Source organism: Scomber japonicus, chromosome 4 (assembly GCF_027409825.1).
Source record: "Scomber japonicus isolate fScoJap1 chromosome 4, fScoJap1.pri, whole genome shotgun sequence".
Classification (NCBI taxonomy): Eukaryota; Metazoa; Chordata; class Actinopteri; order Scombriformes; family Scombridae; genus Scomber; species Scomber japonicus.
Window position 1 is genome coordinate 6,221,525 of NC_070581.1, and position 27,961 is coordinate 6,249,485.

At 42.8% G+C, this 27,961-nt stretch overlaps 1 protein-coding gene across 1 annotated transcript; it reads right to left on the reverse strand.

Annotated features, from left to right (window-relative positions):
• Window positions 1-866: 866 nt before the first annotated feature.
• Window positions 867-27,625, reverse strand: bcl2l1 (BCL2 like 1). Its single transcript, XM_053317613.1, has 3 exons — window positions 27,577-27,625; window positions 23,895-24,697; window positions 867-1,134 (listed from the first exon to the last, which is right to left on the reverse strand). Exons 2-3 carry the CDS (start codon window positions 24,456-24,458, stop codon window positions 991-993), a joined length of 708 nt encoding a protein of 235 aa, XP_053173588.1. The 5' UTR covers window positions 24,459-24,697; window positions 27,577-27,625; the 3' UTR covers window positions 867-990.
• Between the last annotated feature and the right edge of the window lie 336 nt (window positions 27,626-27,961).

Here is a 27,961-nt window from a genome sequence, read left to right on the forward strand (position 1 = left end):
CGGTGGCGCCACCGCTTGTATGCGAAATGCAGTTTACACGGATTGGAGCGGTGGTGGATGGCAGTGGGGGTTTTAATGGTTGAGAAATCCAGAGAATGCACAGGCAAATACAAACAAGCAGAGGATTTAGTTCCATATATTGTTTTTTTTTAAGTTTAAGACTCTCATGATTCATCAGCTAAAAACATCTTGATCCACCTTTCAAAGAAAATGCTGATAACGATAAACATGAAGGACAAAAACTATCAGTGTGTGTGAGTGAATGCAGCATGACGTTGAAAGTGTATGTGTGGCTTGGCAGGAAGTAGGACCTACAGAGGCTGTGGAGAGACAGGTGTTACATCCTCTCCCCTGCCTTCACTCTCCCATATGGCACATACGAAGCTATTGTTGAAGCTGACCGCGAGACCAAAAGCCTGGCAACAAAAACAAGCTTCAACACAAGACGTATAGAGCAACCCAGCAGCCCCCCCCCCACCCACCCACCCACCCCCCCACACAACACACTCGACTCTTTACATAAGACAACTTTTGGGGGGTTATGGGTGGGGTTGGAGGGGTAAAATCGTTTAGACTGGAATCCGATTTAACCTTTTCTTCTGTGGATTGGTACAATTACAACGAAAAAATTTGTTAAAACTAATATATACAAAACAGAACCAAACATGATATAAGAACCAGTGGAGAGAGAGAGAGAGAGTGTGAATAAGACTTGCTCTTCTGGGAATTTTTCCAATGAGCTTAAAAACCATGAAGTTTCTCAGTTCGGTTGTGCGATGCGCTTAGGGTTAAAAAAGAAAAATAAAGAAAAAAAAAAGAAGGAAAAAAAGTAAACAGCATCAGCAGTTTATGAGACAAACAGGACCTTCATGTTTTACTTCCATGGTTGTGTTGTGTGCGTTGAAGGGGAGGTGGGGGGGGGGGGGGTAGTGAAGGAGGCGGGCGGGGACAGAGGAGCGTTCGGAATGGTTATCCCCCCCTCCTCCCTCCTCACAGGCGTTTCTGGGCGATGAGTGACCCCACCACGACCCCAGTGAACAGCGTCATCCCCGCCAGCAGCCACTTCTTAAAGCTCTCCTGAGACCGCCTGCTCTCCGCCGCCGCGTCCTGCCCGAAGATTTCAGCGAAGCGTTCCTGGGAGAGAGAGAAAAAGAAGGGAAAAGAAAGGGTTAACTCCAAAAGTGTAGGTGGTTTGCTGATTATCTGTATTCAAATCTGAAAGAAAAAAAAACCCCACTTCCCAAAAACTCCCCATTCAAAAAGAACACAAGTGTAGCAGGTAGATTCCCTCCTGTAAAGGTCTCTTGTCCTCAAGACAGGCAGACTGCTGCTGTGCCGCCCACAGTTGGGTATCCGTATGACTGTCAGAGCCCACACGGCCACATGTGGAAATTTCCATCCACCGCAGCCGTCGTACAGGTAAGACATGACCACAGGAAAAAAAAAAAAAGAAAGCCCAAAAAGCCACCTGCATCCACGCTGTGCACAAGTCACAACAAGATCTGATTGATTATAAAAAGGAGAGAAAAAAAGAAGCTACTGTGTTAAAAGCCTGTGACGGCACCTCCCTCTCCTCCCTTTCCCTGCCAGCATCCCACCAGTCCTGCCTCAGATTCCTGCGGAACCGTTATTGCCGTCGCTGACATTCTTTCGCACCGTTGTCCTCAGATTGCCGAGCCTTGCATAGCCGCCCACTGAAATCATTTCCTGGAAATGGGGATGAAAGAGCGCAGTGCCCGTTTTCCGCCACAAGGAGGTGCCAGTGGGGATCAAATCATATAAACGCAAGGACACGGTGGATCAGCTGAGGTGGACATGGCCCACACTGAGTCACCCCCTGATGATGCTGGTGCTGTGTAGTGTCAAAGCTTTCACTCAGTAAACATGAACTGTGAGGCCTGTGTTCTCTTTACTGAAAGCATTTTATATCAGATGAAAATGTGAAATGACTGGTGGAAAGCTGTTAGTGAGTCTTAGTCAGAGGTGGATTTAACAGGCAGGACAGATGGTCTTTTACAGAAGGGGGGTGGGAGGGGGGTTACTGGAAACTCTGATAAAGGGGCAAGACTTTGAAAGAACTGAGAGGTAACCACTGAAACACAGAAAGAATGCAAAATGAAAGAGGTGGGAGTGATAAAGTAGAGGATATGATGGTATCAGTATTGAAGGAGTTATAGGAAGCTGGGGGGGGGGGGGGGTTCCTTCCAGAAAGCAAGTTTAACTCTGAACTGAGTTTGAACTCTGAGTTGACAGACCATGACGTAGCAAAATGCCTTTTTTCCGGAACAGCTGATTAAAGCCAGTACAATCAACTCTGAGTGAACTGCTTGCAATCGCTGTCAACGGAGCTCAAATAACACAATTCACCATGGCAACAAGTAAATAAAAAGGTGGTATTATGAAAGATATGTAGAGACAGAGTGGAGAAAGTGTCAAAAGGAGAAATATCTATAGTATGTTGGGTTTTAGCCTTGTTTTACATATTAATCTTAGCTCAACAGCATTCAATTATATTTCAATGTATGGTCAATTTAAATAAAGTCAATTAAATGCTGTTAAAACTATATTAAAAGAAAGGTTCCTGGTAAACTACATTTAAAATCTTCTCAGCAGAGTTATAAATCATGCTAACGAAATATGTTCAAGGTTTTGGAATATTAACATAGAAATTCCAACATGACGTGATATGCCAGGAATGAAGACTGATAAAATGAGCATAAAAGCACTGATGTTATTTAATTTAGTCCTCGGGGAATGAGTTAATATCCATACCGGATTATGATCGCCCCTGAATTAACAAGCTACCATATCGACTGGATTAATAAGGAAATTAAACGGCGTGTCCGACAGATCTTTCGGGCTAGGCTGGAGGGGAGGAGGCCAAGAGAAACAGGTGAGCTTCATGGAGGTCTTTGAGCTTGCTACTCTGAAGAAGAAAGCTTGTGATATATTGTCTCTTACTGCCAACAAATCCCATAAAAAAGATGAAAAACCAACATAAACTGATCTACTAACAAGTACTGTGTGCATCCAAAGCCTGATATACACATATTATTCCTCCATTGTTTTCCAAAGGCTAATAAAAAACACTGTGGCTAACATGTTCCATGTCCCACACCCACTGGACTAGTCCACCGCTGAAAATAGTCCCTGAACAAATGTAGTTCCTGCTGGGCCAGGATTTACCAAGAGACTAATGATTATTTTCATTATTGATGAATCTGTCTTTTTTTCTTCTTGATTAATCGGAGGAGGAATAAATTGATTATCAAAAAATATCAATCTAATAGTTGGAAGCTAATCTATTAATTGTAAATCTAAAGTCACTCTTAACTGACCAAAAATTCTCAGTGAGGCAAATCTGGTCCTTCTGGAAGTAAAAACTTTTATTAGTTTCTCAATCAGGAAAAAAACTTGTGTCTCAGCCAATGGTCAGCTTAGCTCCAGAGGTATATAAGCCATATATGTGTTATTTTTAACGTAGGCTACATAACAGCCATAAATGCATAAGACTGAAGCAAACAAGCACTGATTTACTTGTTTACAGCAACATTTTGTTGACAGCACTGCCTCAAGTACTTTCTGCTCTGTAGTTCAGAGAGGCAGTTTGAGGCCTCTTAGAGGGCCAAACCTTAGTCTCACAGTAGCTCTTTTCATTCATGGTTTGGCTCTAAATAAACACACACATGCTCCTACTGTAAAATACTTGCCCCGAGTGAGCAAACATTTGTGCTGGAGCTGGTACACTGCTGTGTTTCCTAGTCAATGAATAGACTCTGAGGAATTTGTAAATATGTAACTTAAAGTGCAATGCAGAGGCAAGGTTAAAAAGCTTGGAATACAAGGTTCACTCAAAGCGAGAATTTGGCCTTCAACCCACATCATTCCTCATCTGTTACTCACCAGAACAATGTGAGCTTATTTTGCCATCCTGTCGCGTTTGGAAGAGTCCTTGTTATGACTGTGACGAATCAAAGAGTCTCTTTACTGCACGTGAGGAAGCTGATGAGTAAATGTTTAACTTCAGCCTCGCCTTGACTTCCTCCGGGCCTTGCTACAGTGCATCAGCAGTTAAACATGAATCTAATATGGACCATCCCAGTAACTTTCGACACAGTTGGAAACATGGACTGTGATAAGTGAGGCAAAACAGAGCCACAGTCTGTTGAAATATTTGCTGCTCATAAGTGCAGTAACTGAACTGCATTAATGGAAAGCAGTTGAAACTAGCCACGAGGGATTGATGAATGCTGTTAGAGTAAATAATGACGTAGTGTTATCAGTGTGTACTGTACATCATGTAATATGAGTCAGTTTACTGTGGCCTGACAAAAAACAAACAAAAGGAGTTGGCTGACTATCCCTTCCTTTGAACATTCCCAGAACAATGTGAGGAATTTGGGTGTCGAGGCGATACTTAGGTACCTTGCAATGATGACTGACATCTGTTCAGCGGACAAGTTAGGACATGTCATTCAGTGGAGACATTTATGAAGATACAGGTGTATTGATTGATGATGTGATAGTGTTTAGCGATGCGAAGGAAAGCTCTTTCAGAAGCTGTCAACTGTGGGTAAGTGGGCGAAGGTAAACATGCTTGAGCATTTTTATATTATTGATAATGATAATGCACTTCCAAGTCCACAGTCCTCCTTCTGTGCTACTATATATTTAAAAGTTGATCACTTCCATTGAAAGCACATTTAAAGATCTTTCAATAGTCAGTATGAACAGGAGGAATGATTACAGCGAGGAACACCTCCTTGAACTGTTCATATGGACTGCTGGTTTAAGACAGACAGACTTGGAAAAACTGTGAACCTGCCCTGACCAAAACTCTTCTTAATAAAATATGCTGCTGAACAGAAGATGTAGGGAGGTTAGAACAACCTCGACCAGAATCCCCAACAAACATTGCCTGTGAGGGGATAAATCTCTCATACCACTAGGGTTTGCTAAAGCAGGCTTTACAGCAGCACACAGGCTCAAATTAGAGTCCACATGGACCAATGGGTACATAATGACTGGAAGGATAAAGCTGGTGATAATCTATGTTTTTGTTATTGCCAACAAATCGTATAAAAAGTCCAAAAAACCAACAGTGCATTAATCCGTGTCTATGTTTTCTTTGACCTCCCCACTAGCTGTCACTAAAGCTCAGCCACAAACATTTATTTCTACTAGAGCCATACATTTTTAAAAACATGTCACAAATATATAGTTTAATTCTTTAAAGAAGAAAAAAGGCTTAAATCATTTCCTTAAACAGTTGGGCACAGTAGTATTTAGCAAACGTCACTCAAACAGTAAATAACTGCGGACTATTTTCAGCTGCGGATTAACACGCATTTAGTGCTCTAGTCTAGAGAGCATATTTTCATGAGAGCATGTGTGTGTGTGTGTGTGTGTGTGTGTGTGTGTGTGTGTGTGTGTGTGTGTGTGTGTGTGTGTGTGTGTGTGTGTGTGTGTGTGTGTGTGTATGTGAGACTGATTTCAAATAAACTACAGTGCACATTGTAATGAAGGAACATGTCAGCCAGTGCAACAGCTCAGCAGCTCAGAGGAATAACATCTATCAGCCTCTGAATCACTGAGAGAACACATGGGGCTGTTGGGGCTATTCTAATTGACTTTTTATGCTAAGGCTGAACTATTTTGAAAAAATATATCATTGTGATTATTTTGACTGATATTGCAATTGTGATATGATTTGGAATATTAGAGGGAATGATCTTTTGTTTTTTTTGTTTTTTTACATGTTTTCTTAAGTCTGTAGAGCATGTGGCATTCTGCAGCACCACAATATCTAATTTTGATGTTATATCGACACACATTTTGACTTTTTAATATTGGGCGTCCTATTTGATATAATTTGATCATTTGCAATATCAAGAAAATTCTGATTAGTTAGTGATTTACTTTTTTTTAATCTATTGTCATTTTTTCTATTTTTACATGTCTGAATTATTATATTTGTGTTATGTGAACATGAAATATAAATATGTAGTTATGAATGGTGTAAAATGTCAAAACATGTTAAAAGTAATAACATTTAAACAACAAAACAATAGACATTTAAAACTTATGGATGTGATTTTTTTCATATCTATTGAAGTATCCTTTTCTTTTAACAAGCAGCATGAGAAGCTCATCATCTTCTGATAGTATCATTACATTTCCCCTGAGACTGCTTCTTGTTTACTATGCAGGACATGTGCTTCCAGGCTTGGAAAACATACTCAATCCAGTAGTATCATAATGGATCATCTTTAGCTTTCATATCCATTTCCACAGTCTTTTATTTTAATTTTAACATATTCTTAAGTGGTCATTAGTGTTTGTAATGAGATGTCTAACACAAACAAGGACACACACACACACACACACACACACACACACACACACACACACACACACACACACACACACACACACAATCATTCGTCACTCTAGCAACAGTGCCTGCAGCTTTCCAGGATCCACCTGTGCTTCATCTTCTCAGCATTTGTTCACATAATTCAAAATAATAAAGAAAAGAATCACTCTTCTGTTTCAATACCTCCACGCTCTCTGCTCATAAACTTCACTTCTTCACTTGGGAACGCCTGAGGGGGGCCTCGCTTTATTTCTTCACCTGGCGTTACAGCTCGGTTCAGTATGTGCATGTCAAAGCTGCGCTGCTGGTTTTTTTGATACAGTCAATCTCCCTTAGTCCCACCTGGCAGGTAAACCCAGTCTTTATCTGCCTTCTACTTCACTCTCTCTCACTCTCTCTCTCCCTTTCGTTCCCTTTTACCCCTTTCACACGGTCACGCCTTTATTTCTTTATCTCTGCTCTGTTCCCAGAGGAAATCAGGTGCTCGGCAGCGGCCTGGAGAGAGCTTTCAGCCCTCCTTTTTCTTTTTTTCTTCCTGCTTTTCTGTCTTAAACTTTCTCTTTTCTTCGTTAGCCAGGGAGAGAAAAAAAAGAAGGACGAGGGGCGGATTAGCTCATGAAAGCAAAAAAAAAAATAAAAAAAAAGGTTGGATGGAGAAATAGTGAAAAGGGGTGCAGGGAGGGAAGGGGATCCTGCAGTTGGTTGCCAAGGCTACTGGAAAGCAGCTGATTAGCGTGTGTGTGATGTGATGTGTGTGAGTGTGTCTGGGCCTGTAGGAGCATCTTCTTGGCTGATAAATGGCCCCAATACTGCATGTGGAGAAAAGCAGCATTGTAACGATCATTAGCAGCAGCTTCCCATTCATCAGCTCTGACTCGACGGTTGCGCCAGTGTTGCACCATAACAAGTTGCAACGCTAAAAATCCCCCCCGACGGTTGAAGCCCCTGACCACGACACAAACACACACACATACACGCATACAACATTGATTAATGCCTCATATCCTTTTCAGTTTGAAGGACAGAAAGTTCAATACATTATGGACACTTTGATTAAAGGACAACGTGTTAACACAAGCAACTACTCTGCAAGTATCTGAAGTCAAGCTGAATCCAGTGTCAGTATGTGTGAGCAAACTGCTAAATCTCTTTCATCAGTCAACGGAACTGAGATCAACATTTTGATTAGTGATACATTCATTTTTTTTTATGAAGACTTGTTGCATCATTTTGAATATTTTTTGAGGTATAGACTGTGGACCTGACAGAAGCAATCTGAAGACTAGCGGTCTAAAATACACCTGTCACAATAACTACGTTTATTGGAGGATATATTGTCTCAGAAATAATCGAGATAAACAATATTATTGTCATTTGAAGATCATTTTATACCACTGATAAAATAATAATATAATAGCATAATTATGCAAGGGGGTGGGGGTGGGATTGGAGAGTGGGTGCTACTCTTCTGTCATTATGGTTGGGGACAGAGTTATTTACCTTTAATTCTTCTACAGTCTCCACTCAGGACGTACACAGTGAGGAATGGAGGACACTACTTGTTTAGCCAATGTGACATGAATAGCCTCTTAGCTGCTAATGTGAAGTGTGGCAGGATTGCTGTCAAAATCATAAGATCATAAGTCAATATATAGACAGGATCAGGTTATTGTATGAGAAGTGGAAGATGTAATTATTGTGACAGGTTTAGTCTAAACAGCCCACGCAGATACATCAGACATGTGTCAAAGAAACTGCAGAATAGAAATGCTAAAAGTTAACATATGTTTGAGGTATAGTACAGTACTGCTCAGTACATGTTTGGCTCACAAATCTTGTGATCTCATTTAAAATGTTCACAGCTTGTCATGTTGGTCTCAAGTTGCTTTTTTTGCGTGGTGTAATCATTCCTCCTCCTCATACCAGACATTCCTAACATGCTTCCCATGTAAGTGAATCCACAGTCCTCATTTTGTGTAGGAATGTTCTAAAGTCTATCTGAAGACCTTAAGAAGTTACAGTAGTGTCTGTTCAAATCAAGTGTTATTTTTTCAGTATCAAAGCCTCTCTTTCTGATACTAGTATCTCTCCACTAAAGTAGCACACGAACACCATCAGTCTTTGAAACAGACTAACTTTACTAGATATGTTCTTGTTCTGACTAATTCACACTGTTGTTGAAACCTCATATTAGCTTTACATACTTGAGAACAGAACCAGGGATGTAGATTTTGTCCTCCATCACTTACATGGGAAGCATAGGAGGAGACTTCTGACTGTCCAGCAAGAACAGGAAGAATGACTATAGCAAGCAAAACCTGTTTCAGTGCTCACATGGAGACCTGACTGTTGTTTTAAGACTTGTCAATTGCAAACCTGACCTTTAATGGATCCTTATGTGTTTATGTTACAAATATTGCCCAATATACCAGATTGTTTAAACCCTAAATAAGAATATTATAACAGTAAATGTGTAAGTTGGTTATCATGCTTGGCTTTCTTTAATAAATGGTAATATATATCTAAAAACAATGTTGATATTATGTCATATGATGATAAATGTTGTATTTGTCCTTTACTGTCTTATATGTACTTTCTCAAAAGTAGTTTTTTCAGTTCTCAGTGGTCTATTAATAAGAAGGGGGGGGGGGGGGGGTAAAAGGAAGGTTTGAGAATCACTCCCTGCTGCTCATAAAAGCAACTGCAGGAGGCTCAGATGAGTGATGACGATTTTAACACTTTTCCAGCACCTTCCTCTTTTCTCTCATCTTGATTTCAGCAGCTCGATAGTCGTAATTTGATCACATCAAAATGAAACTGTAAAACACTATTATTGCTAGCAGCAGCTCTGCTATTCGTGTCTCAATACATGTAGAGGTTTCTCTAAAAAAGATGAGAGTCCTTCTGTGTCCGTGTCTGTTTGAGGACTTTGCAACATCTGATCCAGACAGCTTCCTCTCAACAGAAGAGGACGTGACATTCAGGCCACGGCGGCCACACGCACACGCTGAAAATTGCTTGGTGGTGCTGGCGGTGACGAGACTGTGCTGACGCTATACAAAGAGGACGATCAAGGTTCATTCACATGCAGAGAGTTCAGGAAAGTTCCTCTGATAGAAAGCTGACAAAGGCTCTTCACCCCGGATATATATACACACACTCACTCTAACCCTCCCTCTGACAAAAGCAATCTAGATGAACCAGCTTTGAACCAATCTCATCCAGAGAGAGGAGATAAATGAGCTCATGAGGTGATGTGGAAAGTTACCGGATGTGCAGGAGGTCATGCTCTGCGGGAAGCCAGGAATCACAAATGAAAGAACAGATCACTCAATAACAGACAAAGAGATGCGGGCAGTTTTTAGCCTTTTAAAAGACATTTGATTGTGTTTATTGATTCCCAATAAACACAATCTATTAGGGAATGGGAATCTTTGAAAAATGCTCAACCCACAACACCATAGACCAAAGACAATTTTGAGACTTGAAAGAAAATCTAATAACACAGTTTTTATAACAGGTTGATGCAAAACTAATACATTTAAAACCATTTACTGCATTCAAATGATGACGATGCTCATTTACATTCATTTTTATCTTGTGTGACTGTTTTCAAATCAGAAGAGCCCCTATGATACCAAACCCTGAATGAGAAACACACACACACACACACACACACACACACACACACACACACACACACACACACACACACACACACACACACACACACACACACACACACACACACACACACACACACACACACACACACACACACACACACACACACATACACACACACACACTCTCCAGACCGTACCCTGTGCAGTTTTTGAATTCCGGGCGTATCAGTTCAGTGTTCGTGAATGAGCGTGACAAGTGTGCTGAGTCATGATAAAGGCCACATCCTTACTATCGGTCAATGAACTGGCAGAAAAGAATGTGAGGAAATTTAGGTTCTTTTTTAGTTGTCCGGTTTCGAGGAGAAAAATTTAAGGTGGATATCCTTACAGACAGGAAATGGCGGACCTTTCTGCATGTCACATCCCCGTCTCTCTCCCGTAATTTCCTGTCTCTCTCCACTGTCAAATAAAAAGGTGTCTATGCCAGAAAAAATGATTTCACTATAAACTAAATAACCTCGGGTTTCGGACAAAACAGGACTTCCTATTCTACGACATTTATTAAACTAAATGATGAATTGACTGATCTTGAATATAGCCTCCAGTAGCGACCCTGAAATAATACCAGGATATTTCAGGGTATTTCTGCAAGAATGATATTCTTGAGAATTTGACAAAATACGCCTGGCGGGATTTTAGGTTCTCCCCGTACTCAGCCGGGTGTTTTTGCTTGAGGTGGTGAAATAAGTTTGTTGTACTGCCCCTCCTAGTGTTGTTGTTACAGTCTTCTTGTACATCTGATGTCAACTCCCTTCATTGAAACTAACTCCTCCACCAGGGAGGCGGTATCAATATTATCTTTCCCTTTCATTCATGCTCATTGGTATCCGGTATGACGTCAATATGTCAATAAGTGGGAATGCTATCATGTTTAAAGTTACACTGGTATTGTGGTTAATGGCCAATATGGCACTCACCTGGTCTTCGGATTAATTGATAATGAAAGTAAATCATTAGGTGCTGCCCTAGATGCTTTAAAAAACATTTTAAAAAGCAGAACACAATACTTTATTCAACCTCACAGTGAGTGAGGTGTGATATTTTGTGATATTTATAAACTAAAATTCACTGGAAGCCGGTGACCCAAAGTCTGACAGTCCCAAAGAGTCACAAGCTGGCTCTTAATGCACTTAACACATGTCAACTGTTCTGGCTGCAGCTGAGCAACACTTCCTGTAAGTTGCAACACTTGGGATGTGTACACACGAAGGCCGCATGGCTGACACACACACACACACTGTGGCGTCCCTGGGCCCTGAGCACACTGTGTGGAACAAACTGTGTGTTTTTGTTTATTGAGTCAACTCACAGGTTGCATCCTTGTGACTGATGAAACACTGTTTACAGAGCGGCTCTACAAAGTGACAACATCATGTTCTGGCTGGTGAAATGATTTCATGAAAGCAAAAAGGGTGTAGAGTTCCAAGAACAGTGTGTGTGTGTGTGCAATGACCTCTGCCTTGCACTGTGATAAACAGACCATGTGCAGATCATAAGCTCACAGTGACTCGGCGGGATCAAAAGGAAACTGTAGATTAACGTCCAAGATGCAGATAACCCAACACACTCGTGGCCGCACGCGCTCTAAAAACTTGCGTCAAGCTGGATGACAGACTGTATGTGAGATGATAACTCCAATCACATCATTCACATTTTTAACATCTATGACCACATTAATGAACTTTGTAGAGAATGAATATTGTTTACACATGTAATCAGACTCAAACTGAGGTCAGGTGCATTCTTCCTGCTTTGATTAGCCTTGAGATTATGTGACTTGAGTCCACCTGTGGCAAATCCTATTGATTAGACATGGTTTAAAAAGACACACACACACACACACACACAGCTGTATATAATTACATAATTAACAGCGTCTGACAGATCAAAAACTGAGCCAATGGAATTCTCTGTTGACAGTCCTAATCAACTTGCACCAAGGCATAGATCTGTGCAAGGCTGTAAAAACATTTCTTCAATAAATGGAAGAAGTTTGGATCAACCAGGTCCAGGACTTTGAGCTTCACAACTCCTCTGCAGAGTTGGACGAACCTTCCGGAAGGACAACCATCTCTGTCAGTCAGACCTTTACGGTAGAGTGGCCAAGAGGAAGCAATTCTTGAGTAAAAGACGTAAGACAGCATGTCTGGATTTCGTCAAAAGGGCACTAAAAGGAGTCTGAGAGTATGATGAAAAGGATTCTTTGTTGTAAAACGAGACAAAAATGTAAACATGTCTAGAACTCTAAGAGCTGGGAGTAGCAAGAACCAGGTACAGCTCATCATCTGGCTGGTACTATTCCTACTGTGAGGAATGGTGGTGGCATCATCGTGCTTATGGGGCTTATGGGGATTTTCCTTAAAGATCCTTAAAGACAATTTGCTCCAGACTCTACACAACCTCAGATTGGGGTGATGGTATACTTCTCAGCATGACCGGAATCACACAACAGAGGCAACAGCTTTGGGAGAGTAGAGTAGATTTGGAAGTTCATGAATGTTCGAACGTCCGGGGAGAGAACAGAAGACGGTAGTCCATAAAGGCTCCTCAACCAATCAGAATCTGAGCTTGAAAGAGAAAGAATAGTAGAAACTTCCGAAATCTAGGAGTATAGAGACTTACCCAAGAAGACTGGAAGCTGTAACTGCTTACATAAACTTTATCTACAAAGTAATGAATAACTGCTTTCAATGAATGAGCCCCCTCATTTATTGAAATGCAGTACAAATGTCAGTCGTCCTAAAGCTTCAAAACTTGCATGACGTCCTGGTTTCGATCCAATTTAAGAAGAAAAAACAAATGCAGACAATACGATAGCCTGTTCCTCCTTATCAACGTCCTCATCATCTCCACGAGTTTCATCTCCTCTTCCTGCTCCTCCTCAAGGCCGCCTTCTACTTTCTCATCCTTATCACAACTGCCATGGCATTTTAAGGAACAAGGGGAGTCTGACCGGTTGCCAGAGATCCAGTATGACCCAGATAGGAACGACTTAAAAGTAGAGATGAGCTCAGAGTGGACTGGCACGTTAGATCTTACAAGAATTTAACTGATACCCTTTATCTGATACCCTTTTATGAGCAAATATGGTAGCTCGCGGATTACTTTGGTGAGTGACACGGGTGTTGAGAAAGATGAAAATGCAGCCACTGTGGGAGGAAAATATGGAAAGTACATATTAGAATTGCTGATGCCTGAAGAAGGGGGCACCCATTTGAATCCTGTTGCTTAAAAATGTGCATGTTTCATATAGTAGAAGTTGTTCGATGTAGCTCGTTTATATATTTAAGTGCTCGCTTGAATAAACGGGGGTCCTTTTTGTGCCAGATGTGGTTCCTCTCCACTACTTTTTGGGATGCGTTGCTAGTAATAATAAAACATGACATTTTGAACGACGGGCACATAAAACTGAGCTGTCCCTGACTTTGAAACAAGTTTAGGGTCAAATAGACAGTTTGGGAGAGAGAGAGAGAGGGTGTTGTGATCTTCCTCTGGGTGGTCCTTATGGAAAACTTGGAGTTCAGCCAGACAGCAGGACTTCTAAAAACTGTTCCAATCAGTTGCAGGAATAAGAACTGACACTGCGTGGTAGGTTAGTTGTTAATCGGCTGTTAAGCTATTTCCCCCTGTCCTTGGCTTCATCGCTGCCACCCAAAGCATGAGATCCGTGCTGGTGTTGGGGGGAGGGGAGGGGTGGGAAGAACTGTTTTGAAGTTCGATGGATCGTTTCCAAGCGGTGGAAGGCAAACGAGAAAGGGGGGGGGGGGGTGTGTGTGAGGAAATTGAATCATTAAACCTTCCCATCGGAGGTGACACTTGCTGGCGTTCGTGCCAACGCCGATGTGTGTTTCGTATGTACTCTTTCGTGTCGTTTTGGACCTTGGAGGTGCCTCTGTATGTGAGTGTGTGTGTGTCTGTTTGTTGTGTGTGTGCGCACGTGTTGAGCCGGCGGTGGGGCCATGAATTAAAGAGGAGATTAATGAGTCAGGACATGGTGGCTCAGACTCCAATCTGTTCCCTGTCCCACTCTGGGGGCCGTCTCTCTACAAAAACCCCATTCTGTCAGCACACACACACACACATACACACATACGTACATGCCAAAAACACACCAGGTTATCCAGGAACTTAGGACTGTGTGTCTGGCAGAGAGAGCACCTGTTTATGAAATACGGAAAGATAGAAAGAAGGAAGGACAGAGAAAGAGGTAGTTAAATCAGAAAAAGACAACAAAAAAAAACTCTCTCTGACTGTAGCTAACCCTCCGCCCTGTAGGCCATCACCCCACCCAGACACCTCACCATGACCCCGAGACCTGCCATCTGTCAGATGAAACTCGAAAGAGAGGAAGACCAAGAGAAGGAGAGAGAGAGGCAGAGTAAGTAAAAATGAAAGAAAAATGAGAGGAAACTAGAACAAAAGAACAAGAGTGAAGCATGCTGCAGGGACTGGGGGTGTGTAGGGGAAAGGGAGGGGGGGGCGGTAGGCTGACGAAAAGGACTGGAAACTGAAACCAAAAAGAGGAGTGAGAGGTGTATCTCTCACTCTTCCATCAGTAGGGAGGTTTTCTTTGAATCCACGCTCCCGTCTCCTTACTGTACGTCTTCATAAAAGTCGTGATTTCGACGACATGAAAGAAACTGATTTAGAAAATGAAGATCCATGTCCTGCTCCCCTTTTTCCATCACCCCCCCCCCCCTCCCTCTCTCCCTCCCCCCCTCCATCTCTCTCTCTGTTATTACAGAGCCTCCAAAGATATCTATCATATCGTCTTTTATTGCTTTAACCCCCCTCGGCCTCTCAAACAAGCCCGTGATGAATATGACGATGGCGGCCTCGGTTGTTCTTTATCATCATTTAGCCCCCCCCCCCCCTTCGCCCCCCTGTGCTGTATGAGCTTGGGCGCACCATTACCATGAAATACTCATCATCAACTCTCTCCCATCCATCCCTCAGCTCGCCCATTTTTTAATACATGCCATGAGACTCGCTAATCCCATGATATGCCTCATAATCTGATCACCGATATGAGCATGGTGAGAGAGAGGGACGAGAGATAGAAGGATGGAGAGAGAAAGAGAGAGATGGAGAGAGGGATGAAATGTAATCAGAGAGGAGAGGCGTTTGGGTTGGGGTTTGTTTTTTAAAAAATGTGTCGCAGGAGAATGGGTAAGGATGTGGGCTGGAGGAGGAGAAGAAGAAGAAGAAGAAGCAGACAGAGGGAGAAGGGAGAGAGAATGGAGAGGAAGATGAAAGGAGGAGGAGGAGGATGGAAGAGGAGGTGGGGTGGTGGTTTTGGTGGTGGGGGGGGGGACTTGCTCGTGACCTGATTTCACCGCTAAGCCTTGGAGAAGTGGAGCAGAGCGCGCGCTTGTGTGGCGTCTTCTCCGCTCCATGACAAAAAAAAAGAAGAATAAGAAGAAGAAAAAAAAAAGGCGTACAGCTGCTGCGTCGACACGCAAACTAAAAAACCGCAACATGCATGCAGCGGAAAAATTTGTCGACCTACATACTGCACCCTCATCTAGCTGAGTCATCAGCCGCCATCCCCCGCCTGCATTCGCCTCTCCGTCCCGTCGTCCCTCTTCTCTGTACCTGTCGTCCCTCCGCCGGATGCTGCATTACAGTCTACCAGATTTGCAGAGGCGCTCTATCTAATAGCTCAGTGCTCTGCAGACACACGCACACTCATCTATTACACAGCTGGATATCTGGCCTGTATACGTAAACAGTGTCTAGATGTGGAAAATACTGACACCCCGCTGCTGTAGCACGAGTGTGTATGTGTGAGTGTGTGTGTTTCTAAATGAAAGGGAAGGCACAGATAGATGCTGTCTAATAGTCATTACAGACTGTACTGATGTGTAACTGCTGTTTATGTTTTCCTCTCTCTCTCTCTGTGTGCGTGTGTGTGTGCGTGTGCGTGTGTGTAATGCTCCAGGGCTACAGGTCTTGTCTTTCACGTGACAAACTGATGATCTGACAGAAGCTGTAAACATACACATACACATACACACACACACACACACACAGCTCACTTTTGGGGACTGACTTACTTTTTATTCCCTATCTTTCATATTACTATACAATTTTTTTTAAATTGATGCTATTCTATTTTTACTAGCCACTTTACTGCTGTGACGCACTAGCACAAATTTCCCCATCATGGGACTAAAAAAGGATCTTATTTTATCCTGACCCTATCTATCACCACTACTTGTCTAACCCTTAACCTTAACCACTGACCCAAAAACCAGCCTTTGCCCAATAGGGAACACAGCTTTTGTCCTCAATTGCACAAGCCGTTCCCATTTAACTGGTCCTATAATGTGTCCCCAAAAGTAGCCTATGACAGAGCACACACACACACAGACAAGAGAGTTGTTGTTTAAAGATCTCCATGTTCAGCTATATAGACTTGCTGTATCAGATTGGTCTCAAGTGCTTCTCAAGAGTGTCTTTCCTGGATTTTTATAACTGGATGGGCCATGATGTCATGCCAGATTAATATTTCATGAGTTTAAATACCTTTAAGCACCAGCATATATAATTATTCTCTATTATTAATCACAACAAATTGATTGCAAATAAATTCTCGGAGCTCTAGTGTCACATAAATCCACTCGACTCTCTCTAATTGCCCTTTGCACCAGTTTGTCTAAAAAGCAGAGCAAAAGGCAGACTGGGTGAACTGGGAGTCCCGTGTGTGTACACAGGCATGAACACACACACACACACACTTAAAAAAAACAACACCAAAAAACCCCAGACACAACCATGATGTTCTCTCTCTCTCTTTCGAGTAGAGCTGGAGGCGACCGGATCACACAATCTGTTTGCTGCCATTTACAAGCTGTGACTCTGACACACACCATTAAGTAAAAACACACACACACACGTATATACAGACATACATGCGCCAAATCTTATGGATAACAACAACAGACTTGCGCGCATTTAAAAAAACAAAAAAACAATAGACTCTTCCTCGCATGAACAGCAACATTCAGGGATCAATCTGCATAGAGACGCCCACCTCACAGAGGCGCTTATTGACTGTGCTACAACAAAAGTGGCCGCCATTGATCCGATGCAGAAAGGGTTTTTGGGGGGGGGGGGGGGGGGGCATTGTGCATATATATGTGTGTGTGTTGAGATTTGATTTGTCTGTAAAAGAATGAGACCAGTGACAAAGTCGTTTTTCAGATCAGCGTTAGTTTTGTGTGCGTAGCGACGACGGCACACCTGTGGGCACAACTGAAAAGCCAGTGAAGCAAATTCCTCTGTGTGTGTGTGTGTGTGTGTGTGGCCCCAGGTTCTTTGTTTGAGATAGTCACATGACCAGTCTGACTTGGCGCCGTCCCCTCCCCTCTGCAGTGCGCCACCATACAATAAAATGTTATTCGACGGGATAACAACAACAACACATGCGTCATCACACATATATACACACACACACACACACACACACACAATAATCAATTTGTGGTGACTTTGAAACACTACAACTAAAACTACAAAAATAAAAAAAATAAAAAAAACCCACCCCACTTCTGCTAATTAGCCACACGTGAGCCATTAGTGATAAAGGGGAAGATGAGGAGGATGATGGGATGGAAGGATAAGCAGGGATGAAGGAGGAAAGATGAAGGGACAGTGGAAGCTGCAGGGGCGAGGAGGGTGGTGGGGAGGTGGTGGTAGGGGCGGGTCAAGTCAGAGGGAATCGATAGCGCTGATGGCGATGTTACGGGCGATGGCGTGTGTTTGCGAGCGCCTTCTGTAAACAAACGCGTTGTGACGTGGGTGCGACGGGGGCTAACGGCGAGATTGACGAGGCGTGCGGCCGAATATCTGGCGCGTTAACATGTGTAAGCCACTGTGATTTGGAGAGGAGATGGATGGATGAGGACAGAGGAGGGAAAAGGAGATGAAAGGAAGGGCAATAAAGGAGCTCAAAAATGATTAATAGAGATGGAGGAGGAAAAGAGGTATAGATAGAAAAATAAGGGACAAAAATCGATTGGTGGCAGGCGGGGGGGGGGGGGTACGGGGGGGTACGGGGGGGCGGGGGTGTGTGCGTAGAGGAGATGGAGGATGAAGGAGACACGTATAGAAGATGAAGGATAGAGAGAGAGAGGGAGAGATGGAGGCGGGCTGGATAGGTCCCAAGGGTGAGATTTCCTGCTCGTCTCTGGTAGGGCAGTCTGACAGACGACTCTGCGGATCTAACTGACTATCCTATGTGCATGTTAATTACAGAGAGAGAGAGGGAGGAGAGAGAGAGAGAGAGTGAGAGTGAGAGAGGGAGGAGGAGATAGAGTACATAAGTCAGTCAAGGAGAATGGCACAAAGGAAGCTCAGGTGTTTCCCTTGTCAAAACAAGTCAATGGTCTGGCCTCCATAGGATTTTAATTACAGCATCGGTGTCTAACCCACTTTACTACACAGCCAGCCCTCCTTATTCATCATATATAAACACACTGTTAATGTCACCTTCCACTAGTCTAACACTGGCAATATTCTACAACAACAACCTATCAGTCCATCTTTCCATACTTTCATATCTCCACAGTCTGTCTGTAGCTCTCAGTGCCAAACACACTGCTTCCTATAGGAGACATCAATCTTTGGTTCATATTGTTTCTCTTTTTTTATATTTATTTATTTTTTATCTCTTTTATTTCTTAAAGGCTCGGTGATTTCCCACAGAACAGCTGGGCACTGCAGTTTTTGGCAAACCTTACTTAAAGTAGAGGAAACAGAGCGTTTGTTTGGGGGACTATTTTCGGTGGCAGATTAATCCACCTTTGGTACTTTAGTGAGTACTTTCTACAGTGGGATGGTGTGTGTGTGAGAAAAGAAATGTTGCCCTGTTTAAACATTACTTAAACAGGAGGGAATAGTGCACTTGTTTGGGGGACTACTTTCAGCAGCGGATTAATCCACATTTGCTGCTTTTAGTGAGTATTTCCTCTAAGTGGGATAGTGTTAGTGAGAAAAGAAATGTCCTCCAGTTTAAATGTTATTTAAACGGGAGGAAAAAACGCATTTCTTTTGGGGGACTACTTTCAGTGGCGGATTAATCCACATCTGCTGCTTTAGTGTGTGCTTACTGCAGGAGGACAGTGTTAGTGAGAGTAGACAGGTCACCCACTTTAACAGTGTGGCTCAATGGAGCTCTATAGACTCTTTGGATACTTGTTAGTAAAAGCAATTCATTGTTAGTTTTGTTTTTTAATGAGATTATTATTACTATTACTATAAGGAGAATAATATGAGATATCAGCACCTGTTTTTTTAAGTGACAGAGGCGATAAAAAAAAAACAACACACAATAGGCTACGAAAACAAGGCAATCTAGACTGCTAGAGGACATTTTTCTTGTACTTAACTTTTCCCTGACCTTATCGAGACCGTCGACAGCACAGAGCAACACAACTGGGCTAATGGTCTCTTTTTTTCCTTGTTTCTCTCCCTCCTCCCTCCTCCTCCTCCCTCCATCCCCATCCAAGCTTCCCCAGACCGTAGCAGAGAAGCTCTTCTAAATGAGTTTAGCTTTTATTAGTCTGTCAAACGGGGGAAAAAAAGAACACAGTTTCCCCCCTGGTAGCGGGTGGAGATATTATTCATCTATAATTGGTAATGACCCCCCCCCCCCCCCCCCCCGTACCCCCACCTTGAGCTTGAGGCGGTCCAATCTCCACTGAGTAATCACTGGCATCGCCTGCTCTGCTGGAAACAACGTTATTATTAGGTCGACGGCAGCGTCTCTACCTCTGCTTGTCTGCTGAGGAGGTTTATTATGTGAAAATATATGACTTTACTCCTCTGAGCTTGTGAAGCTAGCGAGCTAAAAGATATCTAAGCAATCCTGGGCAGCTCAGCCTCTGAAATGAGCTCCGGAGGGATCGTTTAGTGCTGAGGCGTTATCAGTGTTTTGTGACAGTGAGGTTTGCTGTGCCGCGCTCTGCAGACAACACCTTTCACTGTCACCTCAACTATTTCACCACATCAAAAAAATAAAAAAGCCGTCTCACACTGTGGGTTTTAGAAGCCCGCAGCTCTATGTGACAGGTTACAAGGTGACCTCAGCTTAAAACTGCTCATTTATTTAATAACTATTATTTTATTCAGATTAGGATGAGATCAAGTCAGGAGATTTTTTGTGTGGATATTAGATAAACTGAGCGGTCTAAACTGAACCCTCATTTTTCCTATGATGTTTCTGACACATAACCCCCCCCAAAAATGTTTGAACTATTCCTTTAAAATGTATTTATCTTTATATTAAAAATTCTGTGTAGATGTATTGAAAATCTACATAGACTGATTGATAGTGCTGCCACTCATGATTATTTATTAACCCTGAAATATTCTTCATATTCTGACTCATTATTAGTCCAGACACCAATTCACATTCATAAATTCCCCATCAGTCATTAATAAATGATTGATTAATCTTATGGTGAGAAAAAAAAAAAGACATTCATGATCACTACTGTATGATCCAGGAGAACATTTTATAGAATCTGATGAATACAGCAACATGTTTATGCAAAAGATGCATTTTATTTCCATTTCTGTATATTCTGGGTCACATTAGGAAAAGTACGGCTAAAAGAAATGTGTATAGGGTATTTTTACAGCTCTTCAATGTAAAAAAAAAGGTCAAATTTGACCCTGAACAGTATGTAAAGGGTTAATTGAGAAAATAATGTTATAAATCAAATGATTTGCTTGTGAGAAATACTCACAATGTCAGAAAACTGTTAAAAGAATGTCGCTCAAGATGTATTAAAATCCTCACCTTTGGAAATTTGCTACTATTATTATTATTATTATTGGCATTTTCGTGAAAAATGTATAAAATAATGAATTGAGGATTTAATTTTTTGTCAATTTACTCATCCATTAAATCGACAAATCCCAATCATGTGCAGAAGCATAGCAGAAAATGAACCTCTCTGATGAGATGGTATAGTTTTGGGATGCTGCTGTTTTATAATCAGCTCTACAGTGTCAGAATATTGGACTTCACTGAACTACAAATACTGTAAACTACCAAGTTATTTGTGTAACGCCTCTGGAGATGAAATCACTCAGGTTTATAATGTCGACACTTTTTTTCTTTCTTTTTTAAAAAAAAACTTGAGTTGAGAAAGTGACCTTGCTGCCGCGGTGCAGACTTAATATTTCATCATCGAGTTAACAGCGAGGGGAGCACCTGCCTCACAGCTACACTCTGCTTCCCCACATCTGCCAACGGCTCTGCGATTCATCCCCGGGAGGAAGAGGAGGAGGGAGGGAGGGAGGGAGGCACCAGGGGAGGGAGGGAAGAAAGAAAGAAAAGAAAAGAAAAAAAAAAGTAAAAAGAAAAACAACAGCGTCTCATGTGGGTTTCGTTGATACCTTTCAGGGAGAAAAGTGTAGGCTGACTTTGAACAGAGAGAGAGAAAAAGTGATGGAGGAAGAGATATCGAGATAAAAAAGCGACAGAGTGATGGAAGAGATGACAGGACTCTGGCGGTAAAACACCTACTGCATCTATTTCAGTTTGCCGCTGTGGTTCGGGACAACCCCTTGTTGGGGCAGGTGTGTGCGTCAACTTGCCGACACACACACACACACACACACACACACACAGTGAGCCTGTGACATCAATGTCAATTGGATCCAAAACTGCATAAAAATGAATTATATACACAGAAAGAGAGAGAGAGGGGGGCGGGGGGTATCATGTGATGATTTGGAGAAGTGAAACTTGTAACAGCTCCATTCAACATTTCACATCCAGTCATTCATTTCTTCTCCATGTCTTACCCTCACATGCACAACCACAACGCTAACAACTTCTTGTACAAGGGTGTTAAAATGATGTAGGAGGAAGAGCATGTGTGTGTGTGTGTGTGCTTAGATCATTTTGACCGTATGAGATCATAGACATCAACGTTGCGACGGATGTGTTGATGGCTGTTTTGACAACAGCTACGGTAAAATATGTATTTGTGGTCAGGATGAGAATGATGTAAGCTAATTAGATCAGCTCCCTCGTGTGTTCACACTGAATACGTCTTCAGTTTGGGTGATAAACACTCAATAGTCTTTTCTAAGAACCAATAAGATTCATATCCTGAGCAGCCTTCAACAAATAATAACCAATTAAACATCAGTATTTCATAGAGCTTGAGCCTTTAGTAACTTCCTCATGATTCCATCCTCTCTCATCCTTCCATCCTCTTTACCTCCAGGTTTCAGTCCATCGCTAAAATATATAAAATCTCCATCTGCAGAGCAAACAACAGCAACGCCACAATCCACCCAATCAGATTGTTCCCTCTAGGTATGCTTTCCAGCCACTAGGATGTCAGTTTCCATAGGACTGACCTATGACCTGGTGTGTTATATAGAGCGGGAGAGAACACAAACAGCCCCTCCCCTCCTCTTCCTGTCGCTCCTGCTCGCCTTCATACCATCACCATCAAATGGCCAGCACAAAGAGAAAGAGCTGACCTTAACTGTCCCACACACACACACACACACACACACACACACACACACACACACACACACACACACACACACACACACACACACACACACACACACACACACACACACACACACACGCTGGCACTATCAGTACCAGGACGGCCCACTTGGAGCTCACCCCGGAGAAAACAGGCCTTTCATCTGTAGGCAGCTGTCTTGGTGAACAACATGACACAAACAGAAAAAAAGGGGACAGAGGCAGGACAAGGGGAGGAGGAAAAAATGGACAGATAGTGGTGGAAAAAAAAAAAAGAAAAAAAAAGCACAAAGCTCACAGAGCCAATCAACTGACCGGAGTGAAACAAAGCGCTATCTGTTAAGCGCCCTGGACTTCATCCCGCTCTGTGATGAGAGAACTTCGATCCCCGGGCGGGTTGGGCAGCAGGCAGCAAAGCCCCTGATGTAGACTGTTAAGCTCCCACTTCGATTCAGCTCATTGAGCTCCGTGCTGCTGATCAATTAGAGAACAGCTGAACCAGCTGCTGACCACACAAACATTCTGCTTTTTTACTGGTTTCCAGCACAGACGCTGTTTTTCACCCCATAAGTGCGTGTGTTGCCTTTTATCTACGTCTTCTCTGTTTTATCTAATCTGAAGGTCTATTTTTCTCCTCTCCTCTGGTTCCACCCCTCACTGTGTCATGTCACTATCTCACACAGGATGATCCACTATTGTATTGCTGGCGTGCTGGCTTATCTGAGGCCAGTCACAACCTATATATGATGGAGTGATGAAATCATAGAAGTCATACACCTCTGAGACTGAGAGTCTCTGGAGCTTGTTCAGATAGAAACTGACCAACAGGGCAGGATATCAACACACCTCAGAATGTCTGCTATAAATATTTAACCGACAGGAAACCACACGTTTGTCAGCACATACGACCAAAAGAGGACATCACAGCATCTCTACACTTTTATCTACAACTAGATATAAAAATAAAGATGGAATTTACCCTTTATTTCAGACACTGACCGCTGTCAGCTGTGGTGTTTGTGGGAAAAAAACCCATCTTATTCATCTTCAAGTGTCTACATTGTAATTTTCCATCCACCTCAGCTCATTTACTCATCTAATTGAACCCAGTAATGAAGGGTGCTTGTGTGAAAAGAAAGCAGCATCACATTAAAAGCACTCCAAACACATTTTTCTCTGTGTGTCATTTCTGTGAGTATGTGTGTATATGTGTGTGTGTGTGTGTGTGTGTGTGTGTGTGTGTGTGTGTGTGTGTGTGTGTGTGTGTGTGTGTGTGTGTGTGTGTGTGTGTTAAGGAAAGACTCACCCATCCTCCTTGGCTCTGGATCCAGGGCTCAATGTGGTTGTCCAGGTAGACCGTCATCCACTCTATGATCCTGCCCACCAGCGGGCTCATCTCCTTCTCCACGCACTCGACACACAGCGCCCCGCCGAAAGCAAAAAGCCCTACGATGCGCCCCCAGTTGACTCCGTCCCGGAACACCTCGTCCATGACGTTCTCGAAGCTTTGGTAGGCTGTGGCCGGTGTGATGTGCAGCTGGTTGTGCAGGTCGCTGAAGGCGCGGGCGTAGCGCAGCTCGAACTCGTTGGCCGAGTCCCTAAGCGCCTCTTTCACCGCTTCCAGACTCGTCGTCGATGGCAACCGCTGCTCCCTCAGCGGGGATGCCGGCGGGGTCCCGGGACTCGTGCCGTTAAACGTCCCATTGGCGTGCGTCGCTACCCTCGGCTGCTGCTCCTCCTCCCCCGACCCCGCCTCATTCCCCTCAGTCCTGTTGGGGGCCTCTACGAGTCCCATGTGGTTGAGAGGGTAGTTCCTCTGGGAGAGTTTATATTTAATGTAGGAAATCACCAGTTCTCTGTTCCGAGACATTTTTGAATTTAAAAATATCAGCTTCTTTTTCGTCGTCTTCGTCTTCTTCGCTCTGGTCCGTCTCTGCTCCTCTCTCGTTCGAGCCTCCTTGTGTTACAGCGATTACACTTTGTGCCAGGCTGTCTCCCTGTGGTCTCTACGTTCAGACCACCATCATCAGCTGATACCCAGAGGACACTTGGGGGGGGGGGGGGGGGTAAAAACCAAACCTACACAAGGCTGACCAATCAGCTCAGACCCTGTAGAGAGAAAACAATGAAAAAGGTCAAAGTCTGGATAGTCTATAGCACATGATGTGTATGATGTGTATGGTGTGTGTGTGTTAGGAAAAAAGGGGAAAGTCAGCGGGGGGACGGCTGCAGATTTTCAAATTAAATTTGGACAGGTGGGGTCAAAGTGCATCTCTCTAATTGGGCTGTTACATATGGAGCAGATGGCAACGATATTAATGAGACAGTAGCGGAGCGAGCGTGTGTGCGTACGTGTGTGAGAGAAATAAGAGGACGAGAGAGAGAGAGAGAGGAGAGAGAGAGAGAGAGAGAGAGAGAGAGAGAGAGAGAGAGAGAGAGAGAGAGAGAGAGAGAGAGAGAGAGAGAGAGAGAGAGGAGGAGGTGTGAGGAAGGTGAGATTGAGGTGAGAGGAGATCAGAGGGACACACAGACAGACACAGTCTCCCCCTGATCAGCCACTTCTGACCATCAGTCTGAGCTTTTTAGGCACTGGGCTTGTCTGGGCTCCAGACTGTCACACATAACTGACTTTACTGTGTTATTATCTCATTATCAGTCAGCTAAAGCTTTCATTACTATTATTATTGTAATTATAAGCTGTAGGTGTAGATATTAGTTGCTCTGCTTTCCATCTTAACTACAGCTTTTACAGTTCAGTCTCATTCAGCTGCATTTGAGTTTCAATGACCAAATAAAGAAAGTGAATGTGATGAAAGTTTTACCACTTAGTCACTGAATTCAAGTGGAATGAACAACTAATGAACTGACAGCCAGAAATTAAAGTCTGTTGTCAAATGGGTTCGAACACAGTTACGAATCCTGCGTCAGACACAGTTAACCTGTACATGTGTTATTAAGTAATAAGAGATAATAGGTACAAAATAAAAAGGGATGACAAGAGCAGGAGAGAACAACAGAATGGTAAAAAGAAACAAAAAACTGTTCATCATTTCAGTCATTCGTGGAGCAGAAAACTGTTCCCAGCTTGTCAAAATGTGAGTATTTGATGCTTTTCTTTGCCATATATGATAATAAGATGAACTAGTAAAAGTGGTAAAATAAAGGAAGTTATTTGAATACATCTCCTTAAGCTCAGGGAGATATGTCACTTTTTTTTTAAATGGCTTAAAAATTAAGAGTATTAGAAAAAAAAAGGTCTTAATTAGTGGTTACATTCCACCATCTGCTTGCTGTCACTGTCTAAAAATATTGTGCTAATGTTACCCTCAGACACCAGCTCAAGATTAAATCATGATGTACAGTAAACACTGACTTCATTAAACATTCATGTCCATATCTCTTAGCCTGTAAATTGACTTTGAGTGGCTCTACACCCTTGAAACAAAAGACAATGTTACAGAGCAATTGTCTGACAAAGCCTGTCCCTCATCTTCTTTCTGCTGTCACCATCCCATAACTACTGCAGCAGCCACACACACACACACACACACACAAACACACAAAGATGTGGGAGGACAATGACCTACAGCTGATTCAAAAACTGAACCTGACCTTTCCTGTAACAATACTGACATTTAAAGCTGATAAGTAGTTGTACCTAATAATTAGGCAGTGAGGCGGTTAGAAGGGGAGCTCCATGCAAATAGTAGCGGAAACATTACATAATATATGACTACACATCATAACAGCACAATGGAAAAGCCCGTCCCAGACAAACCTGACTGCTGTTTAAATCAAGCTCGACTTTAAAATTAAACCCAATACTTCTTACTCTGTTACGTTCAGGAGCATAATTAGTTATATTTCGCGGTCAAAAGACGTAGAAACACCCTCTTATTGCGGATAAAAAGACGCACAAGGCGCTAGTGTTTACAATGGCCACATGGTCTCTCGAGCCACCAGCACGTGGCTCCAGCTTTAAGCAGCCCAACACTGATGTAAACACCACGATGCTCCTACGGCGAAGGGAAGCCTGAACGCCTCATCTGTACGTGACAAACGCTCAAATATTAACTCCTATGAATAAAACGGAAAGGCTGTGCGGGTGTTTATTACGGTGGAATCTGTACTGTAACTTATAGATAAAGCTATGCTGTCTGTGTAGGCTTTGAGAGAGAGACAGAGAGTGAGAGTGTATGTGTGTGTGCGTTAGTACAGACATGAACACGCGTACACACACATGCTCACTTAGATATAAATTTGTATTCCTGTTTTTAGCGCATACAAAGACTAAAAACAGCGTCTTACCAGCAGTATAACTTCAAAATAAAAGCACACTGAGTAAAATCCTCGTTTCGTTCACCGTTTTCCCGTAGTTAAAACGTCCCGTTGCTGTCAAGTCTGCGTGTCGGTAGAAAAAAAACTGTCAAAATCCACGACTATAAGACATCCACTGTGGTCTCTGGAATGTTATGAGTGTGTGCTGGTTTGTGTTTGTGTGTTTTCACGTATCCTCCCACGCCCCCCCCTCCCTCTCTCGCTCGCTCTCTCGCTCTCTCTCTCCACTTAGTGCATGCCCAGCCCTCCTTATTACGTAACAAGACCTTTAAGAGGTATTCACGGGTATCGTCGTCATATATATGTATACACATATACATATAAAAACACACAAATTATATTTAAATTCACCCGACACTAAAAATTACACAGTTTCCTAAACTGAACACCGTGCAAATGAACAGTGACATGAAAATAAAGGGTTAATTCATTTGGCTAACCGTGTGTACACAGCTGCTTTGTTTACGTTGAATCTATTATTTTGTGTAGCTACATGCTAACAACACGCCTCCTCCTTTCTTAAAAAAAAGTCAGTTAAAATGGACGCATATTTTTTATTCCACATCCACATTTAAAATTAGCGTCTCTCATAAGAAGCACACCCCCTCTTAACTTACATATCATTTAACTAATGAGCGGACTGGTTTTACCTGAAGGAGCCTGAACGCAGCATCAGCCCTTTCTCCAGTCAGGGGATAAATAAGACCTTTAACCTCAACGCATAAAAATGCCTTGTGTGCAACTCCACCACACATAGTAATCATCATTACAAAGCATTACCAGACAAGGCAGCTCCCTCCTCAGCCTGCCTTAACATTACTGTGGCTGCCTGCCTGAATATGGCTGTCACTGTCATTGAAGGCGTAATGTAGTCGCATATTCACAGACCGTGAAAGCACGAATGTGAAATTAACTGTTTCCTAAAGCTTAGAAATGTTTTAAGGATATAAAAAAATGATATTTGACGCTGGAGGGAGAAGAAAAGCTCACAGGAAACACATTTACGGATACGCGTTCTTCCCAATCTGTCGAGCT